Below are 12,326 nucleotides of genomic sequence, written 5' to 3'. Positions count from 1 at the left end.
CAGAGGCCCAGGGGCTGGTGCGGGGACATTGTGGAGGCTTTCCAGGTACAAATGACAGTGCTTCAGGAGAAAGGCAGGAGGGGAGAGAAGATGCATGTCTTGGAGGCAGTACAATGTGCCCTGATGTGGGAGTGGTCACCTCACTCTGATGATGTAAATACTCAGGTTTATTCATTTGTAGGCTTGGGCAAGAGACAAGGAGATTCTCACTCAGATCTGACTGAGAGCTCTGAGGCCAGAATAATTTTTCAGAGAGCACAGGACATCAAGCCTCAGAGTCCATTTATTTGATGTGTGTGGCTTAAGTCTCCAGTAAAGGGTCAGGGATGCGCACTCGCCTGGCCAATCAGACCCTGAACACCAGTGATGTGTCCACAATCCAGCCCCAGCATCCAGCAGCACCCAGGCCTATCGCTGCCTGACAGGACTCACTGGGTGACCTCAGGCAACCTTGCTGAGCCTCATTTTTTTCCCTCTGTAAAGTGGGTTCATAGTCCTTAGTAGACGAGATGGGGAAAGTGTCTAGGTACAAGAGGAAAGCCAAAATGTTACTTCTCCTTCCTCCTCCCATCCTTCTCCCAAGGTCAGAGACCATGTGACATCTGCCCTGCAAAGGTAGGAAAACAGGGAGAAGGAAAGGAGGAAAAGCTGGTGTCCAACTCTCAATGCATCTCCAGTTTGTTCTGTGACCTTGGCCAAACCCCTGCCCCTCTCATGTTCTCAGGTTCCCTGCCTGTGAAATGAGGTACAGAGAGCTAGGCCTGAGAACCTCCAAATTCCTTGCTAAGGTTCAGACACCTTCCAGAAAGAGCTGGAGTCTTTCTCAGACCCTCATGTTAGACTTGGAGGTTTCCCATGTTGTCCAGAGGGGATGCCAACATCTTTTTATTGCAGGTATGGAAAAATCTAACCTTGTGTTGGGGAGGGGTGCAGCATTCTAAGACTAGCAACTGGCTGGAAGAGGGGGCTGGATAAAATGACCTTCCTGAGGCTGGGCTTCGCCTCTTCCCATAGAGTGGGGCATGCATCAGAGCCTGAGGCCATTGTCCTCTGGCCTGGGATTGGCACACTCTGAGGTTTCATTCCCAGCCATCAGTCCCTGGCTGGTTCAGAGATCTGTCTCTCTCAGGTCACGACCACCCTCATGTCCATTGCCAGGGGTCCAGAAGCCAGAGCTGGCTCCATTCACCTCCTTCTGCCCCAGGAAGAGCAGATGGTCTTCATTGATGGGCCGGAAGTCAGGAGACCTCTTGGCTCTGGGAAGTTCCTCAGCCCCCTGAGGGGAGAAAAGAAGAAAGATCTCTTCAGAGACCCCATTTCTGTGTCAGCTCATCTCCCAGAAGGGGCCACTGAGGGCCTGGGAGGATGGAACCTGGGCAGGGTTGCACAAGACCCTCTTGTCCAGTGCATCAGGCAGTCCCCTCTGCCTCCAAAATCTCCATCTGCTTCTCTTCCCCATGCCCATGTCACCTATGGTCCAGTCTCCCTTCTCTGACTCTGCCTGCTCTCCTTCAAGAAAATAAATATTTCCCCACAGCAGCTGGAGGGAGCTTAAAAACATTTCAGCTAAATTCCTTCCTTCCCCAATACCCACCTTGTCAAACCTGTTCCAGTCTCAGGACCTTACACCTGCTGTGCCCTCCACAAAGACAGCCCTTTCCTCCCCTGGCTTCTCTTTTCATTCTGGGCTCTATCAATGTCTCCTCTTCCAGGAGGCCACCCCATCCTAGTATCCTGTTTTACTGTCTTCCTAACACTCACCCCCTGCCAAGATCCTACTCATTATTCAGTTTAGCTTTTATCTGCTGCTGCTAGAAAGTGGGCTTGGACCTCATCTCAGAGCAGGGCTAGGTACACAGCAAGTGCTCAATAAATGAGGAAATGAACCAGGGAATCCAAACCAGGGGCAGGCCTGAACAAGAGCCCCTAGAAACAGTGTTTCCCAAACTCAAGGCATTCACATAGCAATCACAAGGCTTTGAACAAAGTCAGTCTACCTCATCAGATTTCTTACATAAGATTATCTCTTCATTGACTCACTTTAGGATTGATTTTATTTTCAGGAGAGACTTCATCAATACCCTAAAGGCAAACCAGTTTCACCTGCCATAGAATGGAAGTCAGTGTAAAAACAGATACAATGAAAATGAAAATTATGAACATCTGCTTAGTCTTTGCTACAGGGGACAATAGAAAGTGTTGAAGATACATCAGCTCCCAACTGAGTCTTTCCACTGGAGGTAACAAGAGGTTTAGAAAGACCTGAGTTATGGCCATGCCCAGAGCACCCCAAGCTACTTCACAGCTACTTCACTGCCCCGCCCCCCACTCTGGGAGCCCAGCTCTGAGACTGACCTTCCCCAAGCTGTCATCCAGGGTGGCCACTTCTTCCTTGGGATCTACTGATGCTGTCTGCCATGTGAGGTCCCACCACAGCAGACCAGGACGCAGGGCACTGTGCTTGGTTGGGCCTGGTGTCAGAAAGAATTGGGGTCATTTAGTAAGGAGTTGTGGGAACTGGGAAGGGAGAGCTCTGATGGGTCCCAATGCCAGATCTAGTAGTGACCCACTGGGGGGCCCTACCAAGCCTCTGCCCATCTCTGGGCTTCAGTTTTCTCATCTATACATCAGTGGATGGCCAGGAAGGTCCCGTGTGTGGTTCGGTTCATGGCACAGAGACAGACTCAGTAAGGGCCTGGTAAATGTAAAGTGCAGACTCAGAAAGCGGGAACTATTATTACAATTGCTTTCTCTTGATGTCTTTCCACTTCTTGATGAGGTTCAGAATTCCCTGAGGTATGCATTGTGGCCAAGGCCTGGTGAGAAGGTATTTCAGCACCAGGGACAGTACCTCACAGCCCCACCCCACATTCCCTAACACAACTTAATCCTTGTGTGAAGGAGGAGAGGTTGTATCAGTTTCTGCCTTTGCGAAATAGGACAAGCCCTGCAAGGTGCAATGTTGTCCTGAAGGTGACACAGCATAAAGGGTACAGATGTGTCCAGTACACAGTGGCCGCTTGGCCAATGGGAGCATCCTTCTTCTTCCTGTCCAGTGGGTCCTGGGGACAGAGGGAAGGATAGAGTGACCTCTGAGGAGGCCACAAGCCCTGCTTACCTGTCAGGTAGCTGACGAGGGCTCCACACAGCATGGTGCTCAGTGTGCCCAGGGCACCGTAATAAAGATAGGAAATAGCGTAGAAGCTGTCAGCCAAGATGGGTCGATCAGGGTCCATTCTGGGGGTAGGAGAAGTGAGCATGAGTCTAAAAGCCATTCTCAATCCATTCCTTTCTTTATCTTCCTCACTGCCACAGCACATTCCAGTCCTCCATTATTGGTCACCCAGATGTGTGCAGTAGGCAATACTCCTTCTTTCCTACTATCCTGCCCCCACCCCCAGGCATTCTTCACACACAACCAGAGGGAGTGTTACTAAAATGTAACTCAGATCACCTCCTTTCTCTGCTCATTACCCTCCATGGCTCCTACTGTCCTCAGCATAAAACCAAATTAAATTCTTAGAAGAAAACATAGGTGTGAATCTTTATGACTTTGGATTTGGCAGTCATTACTTGGATGTAGCACCAAAAGCATAAGCAACCAAAGGAAACATAGATAAATTGGACTTCAACAAAATTAAAAATTGTTGTGCTTCAAAGGACACTATCAAGAGAACGAAAAAACAACCCACGGAATGGGGACAGAAGGAGACTTTAGTTTGGGTGGTTAGTGCATGATGCAGTATGAATATGATGAGTTATTGAGCTGTACACTAGAAACCTATATAGTTTTATTAACCAATGTCTCCCCAATAAATTCAATTTAAAAAAACCTAACATTAACACACACACACACACACACAAAGACAACCCACAAAATGGGAGAAAATATTTGCAAATCATACATCTGATAAGAATCTAGTATCCAGAATATTCTAAAGATATAAAGAATATGTAAATTACAACTCAACAAGAAAAAGATCCAATTTTAAAATGGGCAAAGGATTTAAATACACATTTCTTCAAAGAAGATATACATATGAACAACAAGCACATGAAAAGATGTTCAACATCATTTGTCACTAGAGAAATGCAAATCAAAACCAAATCACAGCCCTAGCTGCTGTGGCCCAATGGGTTGGAGCACTGGCCTGTGAGCCAAAAGGTCATTGGTTTGATTCCCAGTCAGGGCCCATGCCTGGGTTTCAGGCCAGGTCCCCAGTTGGGGGCATGTGAGAGTCAACTGATTGATGTATCTCTCACACAGTGATGATTCTTTCCCTTTCTTTCTCCCTCTCTTCCCCTCTTTCTCAAAGTAAATAAATAAAAACATTAAAAAAATAAAAAACCACAATGAGATACCACCTCACATCCACAGGGTGGCTAGAATTTTTTTTTTTTTAAGGAAAATTACAAGCGTTGTCGAGGACATGGAGAAATCAGCACACCCATACATTGCTTGTGGGAATGTAAAATGGTGCAGCTGCTGTGGAAGACAGTCTGGTGGTTCTTCAAAAAGTTAAACATAGAGTGATCATGTGACCCAGCCATTCCACTCTTAGATATAGACCAAGAGAAATAAAAACATATGTCCACACCAAAGCTTGTACATAGCAGCACTATTCACAATCACCAAAAAGTAGAAACAACCCAAATATCCATCAACTAATGAATGGACAAACGAAATGTGGTCAGTCTACACAAGGAAATATCACTCTATCACTCAGCCACAAACAGGAATGAAACACGCGCTACAACGTGGATGAACCTCAAAAACATCATGCTGAGTGAGAGAAGCCACACACTGTCTGATTCCATTTCTATCAAATGTTTAGAACAGGCAAGTCCATAGTGACAGTAATTGGATTAGTGGTTGTCAAAGAGTGGGGGAGGGGAATAGGGTGCGATTACTCATGGAGACAGGGATTCTTTTTGAAGTAATGAAAAATTTCTTGAGTTACATAATGGTGACGGTTGTATAACCGTGCTAATATAAACCCACTTTTAAATGACTAACTTTATGGTCTGTAAATTTTATCCCAGTAAAGAAAAGATCAGGCCAAATTCCTCTGGCTGGACCTCATCTCCTAGTCTTTCTTCTCCAGTGAAATCCACCCCAACCTCAGCAGTCAGTGTGCTAATGTGAACCTGCTGGGAATACCCTTCCCCCACCTAGTCCCAAGTCCCATTCCTCTCCTCATTTGGGACTCAGTTTAAGGGTCCCTTCCTGACTATGTTCTCTCACGCCAAGCTCACCTGGGGGCTCCACGGGAGGCATCGGTGGAGAGGAGCGTGCCCAGGAGGCCAGAGGCAGAGGCGTTGGCTGGGGGCCACGCACAACCAGCGGCTGAGGACGGCAGGACCCCCATGGACTTCGCCTTGGGTGGGTACAGAGTGGCGCCCACAGCCACCCACAGTGACAGCGTCAAGCCAACCAATAGCCCTGAGAGGACGCCCTGAGGGTGAAGCCAGAGTCAGCTGACCAGGGAGTCCAGCCAGCCCCCCAGCCCCTCGGGCCGCCTGTCCCCACTCACTGGCGTGTTGCAGGCGGGGAGGAACATGCCCAAAGTGAAGGCTCCGAGGAGGGGGCCGCTGAGGACGCCCATGACAGTGAAGGAGCCCTGGGGGGTGGGGGGCGGTATGACTGAGGGCACGGTGGAGGTGTGACTGAGGGCAGACCCACCCCGCTTCTCTGGGCCTCAGTTTACCCACTGGGAAAGCAAGACCTGAGGAATCCCACAGTGGGCCTGAGACTCCTTTGCCTCAGTTCCCTAAAGGGGAGGGGATGCCCTGTTTCTGTCTCTGTCCCTGAGGGAGCAAAGATGCCCATTCTCTCTCCTAGCGGATGCAACCCCACATCCAGGAGTCTCTTCCTGCCCCTAGGCCACGCCCCCCACCTCCTTGCACTTGCGGCAGTGGCTGTAGGAAGTGTCCAGCCCCCGGTGGCAGACCGAACCCAGAGTGTATGGCCCTCTCCAACCACAGTGCAAGGTGGAAGATGCCCCACCTCTCGGGAAGAGGGAGCGCAGTGGGGGAGGGGGCTCACCTGGAGGACTCCCTCCCCAACCAGTGAGGACAGAGCCGCAACAGTGAGACAGGCCAAGCCATATACGAGCGCTGTAGCGATGGGGATGGTGCAGTCAGTGAGGAGAGGCTGTCCTGGCCCCCCACCCGGACCGCCTCAACTCACAGAGCCCCTTGGAGATGATGATGAGTTTCCGGGGTGCCAGACTGGGCAGCCGCGGTTTGATGATGTCCTCCACAGTGACCGCAGCCATGGCGTTGATGCTGGTGGATGCAGTGCTGGGGGGCACAAGGGGGGGGGGTTGGTGTGGTCAGGCCACATCCAGAGACTGACCGCACCACCTCTGGAGCCACCTACTGGGGAGGCCTCCAGCTGCCCACACCATCTGACCTGCCAGGATCCCACCTAGCCCAAGGGCAGAGGTGTGAGTGATAGACTCCTCCAAGAGTAGAGATGTCCACCCCCTACCCTGACTCCACAGACTTAAGACCCCCCCTTATGGGAGCAGGGATACCCACAACCAGGGATATGAATGACACGTTCTTGTTACAGAGCAATAATGGGGTGCAGACAACTGCCACATGGGACCCTGGTCGCAGCAGGAGCAGGCCAGTGGCCAGAAGTCATGGAAGATTTGAAACCACCAGAATGTGAGGCCCATGTGGGTGGGAGTGAGGATCCACTTGGTCATGGCTATGCCCCAGGATTTAGAACAACCCATTTAAAACACAGTAGGTGCTCAATAAACATTTGTTTGTGGAAGAAGGACTGAGAGAAGGAAGAAAAGGAGGGGAGCTAGATGTGGCTGCCAGGTGCTAGGAAGGTGATGACCCACAGTAGGGGTCCTTGTGCCCAGGGGGTGCTCTCTGCCAGAACCCACCTGAGCTGCCTGCTGGGAACCAAGCAGGAGCTGTAAATGGCAGATGGTCCAGAGCATGCATTCTATCCTGAAGGGGGTGGCTGGTGGGACAACAAGGCCCTGAGGGGCTGGGACATGGCTGGGTGAGCAAGCAGGGCCACTCACCTGAGGGTGCCGCTGTAGGCACAGGCCAGAAAAAGCCCAGGGACTCCAGGCAGGTCCTCGAAGATGTCCAGCACCAACAGGGGCATGTACTGTGGAGAGGTGGGGGATGGGTGAGTCTCCAGTAGAGGAGGACCCAGAGGGTGGGGCTTATGTTTGTCCTCACCCTGCATGTCCCCAGTGCCCAGTGCAGACTTGGGAACACAGTGGGCCCTCAATGTGTACACCTAATTGTTACTGAGCCCCACTATGCACAGAGCCCTGAGATCCCAGTGAGGTAGGGTCCTGTGTCATCCCCAATTTACTGATGAGGACAGTGAGTCTGTGGTGCAGCCTTGCCTGAGGTTGCAGCCAGACAGCCAGGATTCTGACCCCAGGGGAGGACAGCAGATGCAACAGCCTTGCAGCCTCTGCCCACTCTGAGCCCCATGGCTAGGGCTCCAGCTGGGGTGTGACTGGGCATGGGTCCTGGCCCTGGCACTACCCTTGGCTTGCCTGCAGTCCTTTGGCAGTTGCCTCCTACCCTCACCAGCCTCAGTTTGCTCATCTGTGAAGTGGGCACCATGACAGCCTTGGCCTCATCATGCATTGAAGGATTTGATGGGAAACTAACTGCTTGTGAAGGGAACAGCATGAGGCATAGAGTTGGTGCTCAGGACATGGGAGCTGGTCATTATTATTAATATTAACACCATCACTTTGTGCTGGACCATGATCTCATCTCCTCCTTGATACTCCTCAGGGAGTTCTATGACTCTAGGTCTGTCTATGCCCCTCTCCTGTTTACATCCACCATGGCTCCCCATTGCCTCCCAGCTTCATCTTCCTCACTCCTCCCAGATCTTCCCCTGAACCAAGCTCTCTCATGCCTCTGGACATTTGCATAGGTTGCTCTCTCTGCTAGGAAAGCTTTTCCACCTCCACCTCCAGAGACCCATTCATATAGCTTCCAAGTGGGGATGGGGGAAGGAGTGGCATAGGAGCCTGGACCAGACTCACCTGGTCTGGTGCAGAAATACGTCCTGAGAGGAGGGGGTCACAGTCCATATAGAGTGTGAACATGATGATGCCACAGGCAGCAGCGCTGGACACAATCAGGAACAGGCCCAGCTGGTTGATGAGCAGGGCCCTGTAGGGAGGTGTGGCCTCAGGCTGGGGTGGGGGCCAGCACAGCCTAGAGGATCCCACCCTGCCCCCCACAACACTCACAGCTTGGCCTGCTTCTCTGTGCGACAGGCCACATAGCGCTGCACCTGTGCTTGGTTCACACCATACATTGAGAGCCACATCAATGTGCCGCCCACCACAAAAGTCCAGAATGTGTAGCGACTCCGTGGGTCTGGGTCAAAGCTGGTTGACAGCAGGGCAAGTCAGCCATGTGGGGATTCCACATTGACTTCACATCCCCAAGGCCCCCAGATGGCTATTCCCCTTAAGAGCCTTAAGGGGACATTTGGGATGGGTTTTGAAATGGCAGTAGGAGTTTGCCAGATTGACAGTTCATTTATTTGTTAACTGAGTCATCTGCAATATGTTCCAAAATCATTCTTTCTGTGCCCAGCTGAGACCACAGAGAGCCTTCAGTTCCCAGTCTGGGCTAGGGGATGGGGTAAGGCAGAAGTCTGGGCCAGATGGAGGTATGGGGGTGAGGTTAGGGGAGTACAGAGAGGGAGACCAGGGTACTATCTGTGGGGAGTCTTGGGAGGGGATCAAGGAGGGCTTCTTTGAGTGGGAGGCATTGGCTGGCTTCTCACAGGGCAGAGAGACACCAGCTCCATCATCTTGCAGTATCCCCTCTACATTTTCACTCACTCCATCAGGTTAATCCGAGAATGGTTTTGGGCAAGCTTGAGCACCTGCCTGGGCCCGCCCACAAGCATGGTCCCACGGGCCAGGACAACCCAGAAACCAGCCAGCATCACCACAACCTGGAACATGTCAGTCCAGATCACAGCCTTCATGCCACCCTGCAGGATGGGAAGAAGAGGAAGAGAGGGGGTCAGACAGGGACCTGACTGGGGCTTGCAGGATGAGACAGAGTGGAGTAAAGAGGGGTCAGATGGGAAACCTGGCTGGGACCAGTCTGGCCTTGCCTCCAGCAGTAGCTGGAATCAATGCTCCTCTCTGCCTCAGTTTCCTTACCTATAAAATGGGGTCAATAGCAGTACCCTCCTTATGGTGATATTGTGAGAATTAAATTAGTTAATATGAGAAAGTATTTGGAATGGCACATGGCACATATAAGTGTTCAGTGAGTGATGGCTGCTACTACTATTATTATTACTACCATTACTATTAGTTGTTGTTTTTACCTTTCCAGCCTTCATGGTTTTGCCTTCCATAGCAGCCCCTGGATTTTCTTTTGGAGAATCCCCTTTTCCCCTCACAGGCTGTTCAGGTGAGACCAACCTCACTCTCAGCTCCAGAAATAGTCAATAAGAATATCCCAACCCCTCAAACTTTCTCATCCTACATACAAGACCAGAACCAGTCAAACAGAGCCCTCCTGGACATTAGCTAGCCCATCCTGAAATAGGAACTCACTTTCTGCCCAAAGGGGTGGACACATGGAACTGATGGAACCCCTAGATATGGCAGAGGTACCCAGAGGACACTGTTGTAACCCCTGGATCCAGCCAGGCCTAAAGCTACCTTATTTGTGGACTCTAATCAATAAGGCTTTCAAATATTCTTTCACTGTAAAAATGAGAAAACAGGCCCGTCTGGAACTGGGCTTCCTTGGGAGGAAGGAAAGGTAGACAGTGAACAGCCAGCTCAGGGTCTCCCCCACCCAGCAGGCATGGAGCCCCCACGTGGGGTGGGGGTGGGGGTCACTCACCACAGTGGTATAGAAGGTGCAGATGGCTCCAGTGGACAGGAGCGACGCCCAGATGTCCAGCCCGGTCACTATGCAAGATCCCCCACATTAGCCACTGAGTGGGGTGCAAACTTGGCCTCCAGTGTCTTGGGCTCTCCTCTCTCCAAGTGTCTTCCCTCCCAAGTGTCTCCTGGGACAGCCCCTGCCCCCTCCTATGGTACAGCCTGTAAGCCTGTGCCCCCTCCTGGATAGACACCCTCCCCTGATCTCCCAGAGTCAAACCTTGGTTCAGGATGAGCGCTGGGGCGTAGATCACAATGCCAGTGTATAGTGCCTGAGGTGGGAGGGGAAGGTAGGGTAGTGGTGGTGGTGACTGGACAAGGAGGGACTCCAGAGATGGAGGAGGGTATATGAGGTAGGAGAGCAGGCGGGTGGGCGAGGCCATGTGTGTGGGGGTGGGGGTGGGGTGGGGTCAGGTCAGGTGAATGTGGGGGCTGGTAGGTTAAACCTGCAGACCTGGCTGCAGTGGGCAGGGCCTTGCAGGGTGGAGGCGGGGTCTTGAGGGATGGGGGAGGGCTGTGGGCGGGGCAGGTGAAGGCAGGATCCTGTGGGAGTAGGCAGGGCCCAGGCTACTCACTGTGGCCACCAGGTACTGCAGGGTCCCACAGAGACGCACAGCACGGCTGAAACGCAGCTCCAGGTACTGCAAGGTGGAGCCAAGGCTCGTGGTCACCTGGACAGATCCTATCCAGGGACTCAAGGCCTCTGGGTTCCTTCACCTTCCCTCTTGCCTTCCCAACGCCGCTCTCTTGCACTCGCTTGTGGGAGTCTCGGCCAAGTGCACACACTCTGACCTGTCCCCGCACATCTGTGCACACGCACCACCCCTGTGCCTGTGCTCCGGGACTGTGCCCAAGAGGACTGAGCCGTCAAGTGTGTACTCATCCCCTCTCGCTCGTGTCTGATTAGTCTGTAACCAACTGTTTATAGCTGCTATTTTAATCACTTTTTCCGCGCCCTGAAGGACAGTCCTGTAATTAGCTGGGTTGGACCCTTGGGAAACCTTAGCAGAGGCCTGCCCCTTTCGGAAAGCAGGAGAAAGAGGGTGAAGTTGAGATTGGAATCTCAAGCCTGCCTTCCAGGGGCAGGTGTGTGCCTGCACACTCGTGAGTGTAAACCTGGCCCAGCCAGGTCCCACCCCCTGTGGGCTTTCACAGAAGAGAACCAGGACACCTGCTCCTCTTCCTTCTTCCTGCTCCTAGCCCAAGGCCTGGGACTTTTTCCCAAAACACTGCTCACCTAGATGCCTTGGGGAGGGAGGGGGCCACAAAAGCACTAAGGAGCCTGTCCCTGTCCCCCTACGCAGCAGTTCAAAGCCCCAGGGCTGCCTCCACCGCAAGCCTGCGTCCCTAGCCTGGTACCTGGTAGGTGCTGGTGAGGCCCAGGCGGTAGAAGACAGGCAGGTAGAAAGCAGCGGTCAGCAGGGAGTTGAGCAACTGGCCCAGGCACATCCAGAGGAACTTGAGGCCGTAGCGGTAGGCCTCAGCGGGTACACCCAGCACCTGCACGGCTGACATGAAGCTGGCGGCCAGCGAGAGGCCAACGGGCAGGGCCGCCAGGCGCCTACCCCCAGTAAAGAAGTCTTCAGCGCTGCGCTGCCCGCCCTGCGCCAGCCCCACCCACAGCCCGATGCCCGTAGACACGAGGAGCATGAGCGCGAAGACCCCATAGTCCCAAGCTCCAAACGTGGCCCGCGCCCCAGCCCCGACGGCGGCCATGAAGTGCAGATGCAGGGGCCGAGCGCGACCCTTCCACCCCGCGAGCCTGGGCCAGGGAGGTTGGCAGCAGCGGAGGCAAGGACTTCGTGAATGTGGCAGGATGCTCAGCCTCCTCAGGGAGGCGCACGCCTGTTCTCTTCGGTTCCTGGCGGTCCTCGGTACAGCCGTCTGCCCCCGTCTCTCCTCTCGGTCTACGCGGTTGCCTCCACTGTTTGTCCGTCCACCTCACTTCCCTCTCTGACAACCTGCTCCGTGAAGCTGTGTGTCCGCCACCCAGGCTCCGTCCTTCTCCCTGGGAGCTGCTCTCAGCGCTGAGGACTGGAGGTTTCGGTGGGGCTTTGAGGGGCGACCCACTGAGGCGGGCTGCGAATTTATTGGGCTCCCGCCCAAGTCAGCAAAACTCCGCCCCCAGACAGCTCACACCCTTTCATCCCTGAACTTGGTCGGTCACTTGAGTGGCTGGTGGCAGGGATGGGGGTGGCACTCTTTCATGACTACGGGATGTTAATGTCTCCCGTTGACTAGTGGGGAAAGAGGCTCAGAAGTGGCATGTCACTCACCCCAGGCCACACAGCTGGGAGCAGTGGCTTCAGCATTTAACCCCACTGTGCTGTAGTACCTTTAAGCTACAGGGAGCTCACTCTCCCACAGGACTGAGGTTCACTTTCAAGGCTGCGGGGTCCT

The 12,326-nt window shown here is 53.1% G+C and overlaps 1 protein-coding gene across 1 annotated transcript; it reads right to left on the bottom strand.

The window, feature by feature from the left end:
- Nucleotides 1–929: 929 nt before the first annotated feature.
- On the bottom strand, nucleotides 930–12,002 carry SLC5A5 (solute carrier family 5 member 5). Its single transcript, XM_090289943.1, has 15 exons — nucleotides 11,286–12,002; nucleotides 10,502–10,567; nucleotides 10,147–10,198; nucleotides 9,886–9,953; nucleotides 8,859–9,013; nucleotides 8,256–8,396; nucleotides 8,046–8,175; nucleotides 7,050–7,138; nucleotides 6,191–6,303; nucleotides 6,047–6,117; nucleotides 5,535–5,621; nucleotides 5,257–5,456; nucleotides 3,119–3,264; nucleotides 2,356–2,471; nucleotides 930–1,276 (listed from the first exon to the last, which is right to left on the bottom strand). The coding sequence occupies exons 1-15, from the start codon at nucleotides 11,640–11,642 to the stop codon at nucleotides 1,109–1,111; spliced, it is 1,959 nt and encodes a 652-aa protein (XP_090146069.1). The 5' UTR covers nucleotides 11,643–12,002; the 3' UTR covers nucleotides 930–1,108.
- Nucleotides 12,003–12,326: the final 324 nt, after the last annotated feature.

This window comes from Furipterus horrens, unplaced genomic scaffold (genome assembly GCF_987537825.1).
Source record: "Furipterus horrens unplaced genomic scaffold, mFurHor1.1.pri manual_scaffold_10, whole genome shotgun sequence".
NCBI classification, from domain to species: Eukaryota; Metazoa; Chordata; class Mammalia; order Chiroptera; family Furipteridae; genus Furipterus; species Furipterus horrens.
This window is presented reverse-complemented; position numbering and strand designations above follow the sequence as displayed.

Bases quoted from the DNA above. Each gene is read 5' to 3' on its own strand.
- SLC5A5 (XM_090289943.1), bottom strand. From the start codon at position 11,642: ATGGCCGCCGTCGGGGCTGGGGCGCGGGCCACGTTTGGAGCTTGGGAC. The intron at 10,199-10,501 runs GTGAGTAGCCTG...CTCCCACCTCAG, and splicing joins TGCAGTACCTGGTGGCCACA to GCACTATACACTGGCATTGT. The intron at 1,277-2,355 runs GTCAGTCTCAGA...TTCTCCCCTCAG, and splicing joins TGGATGACAGCTTGGGGAAG to GGGGCTGAGGAACTTCCCAG.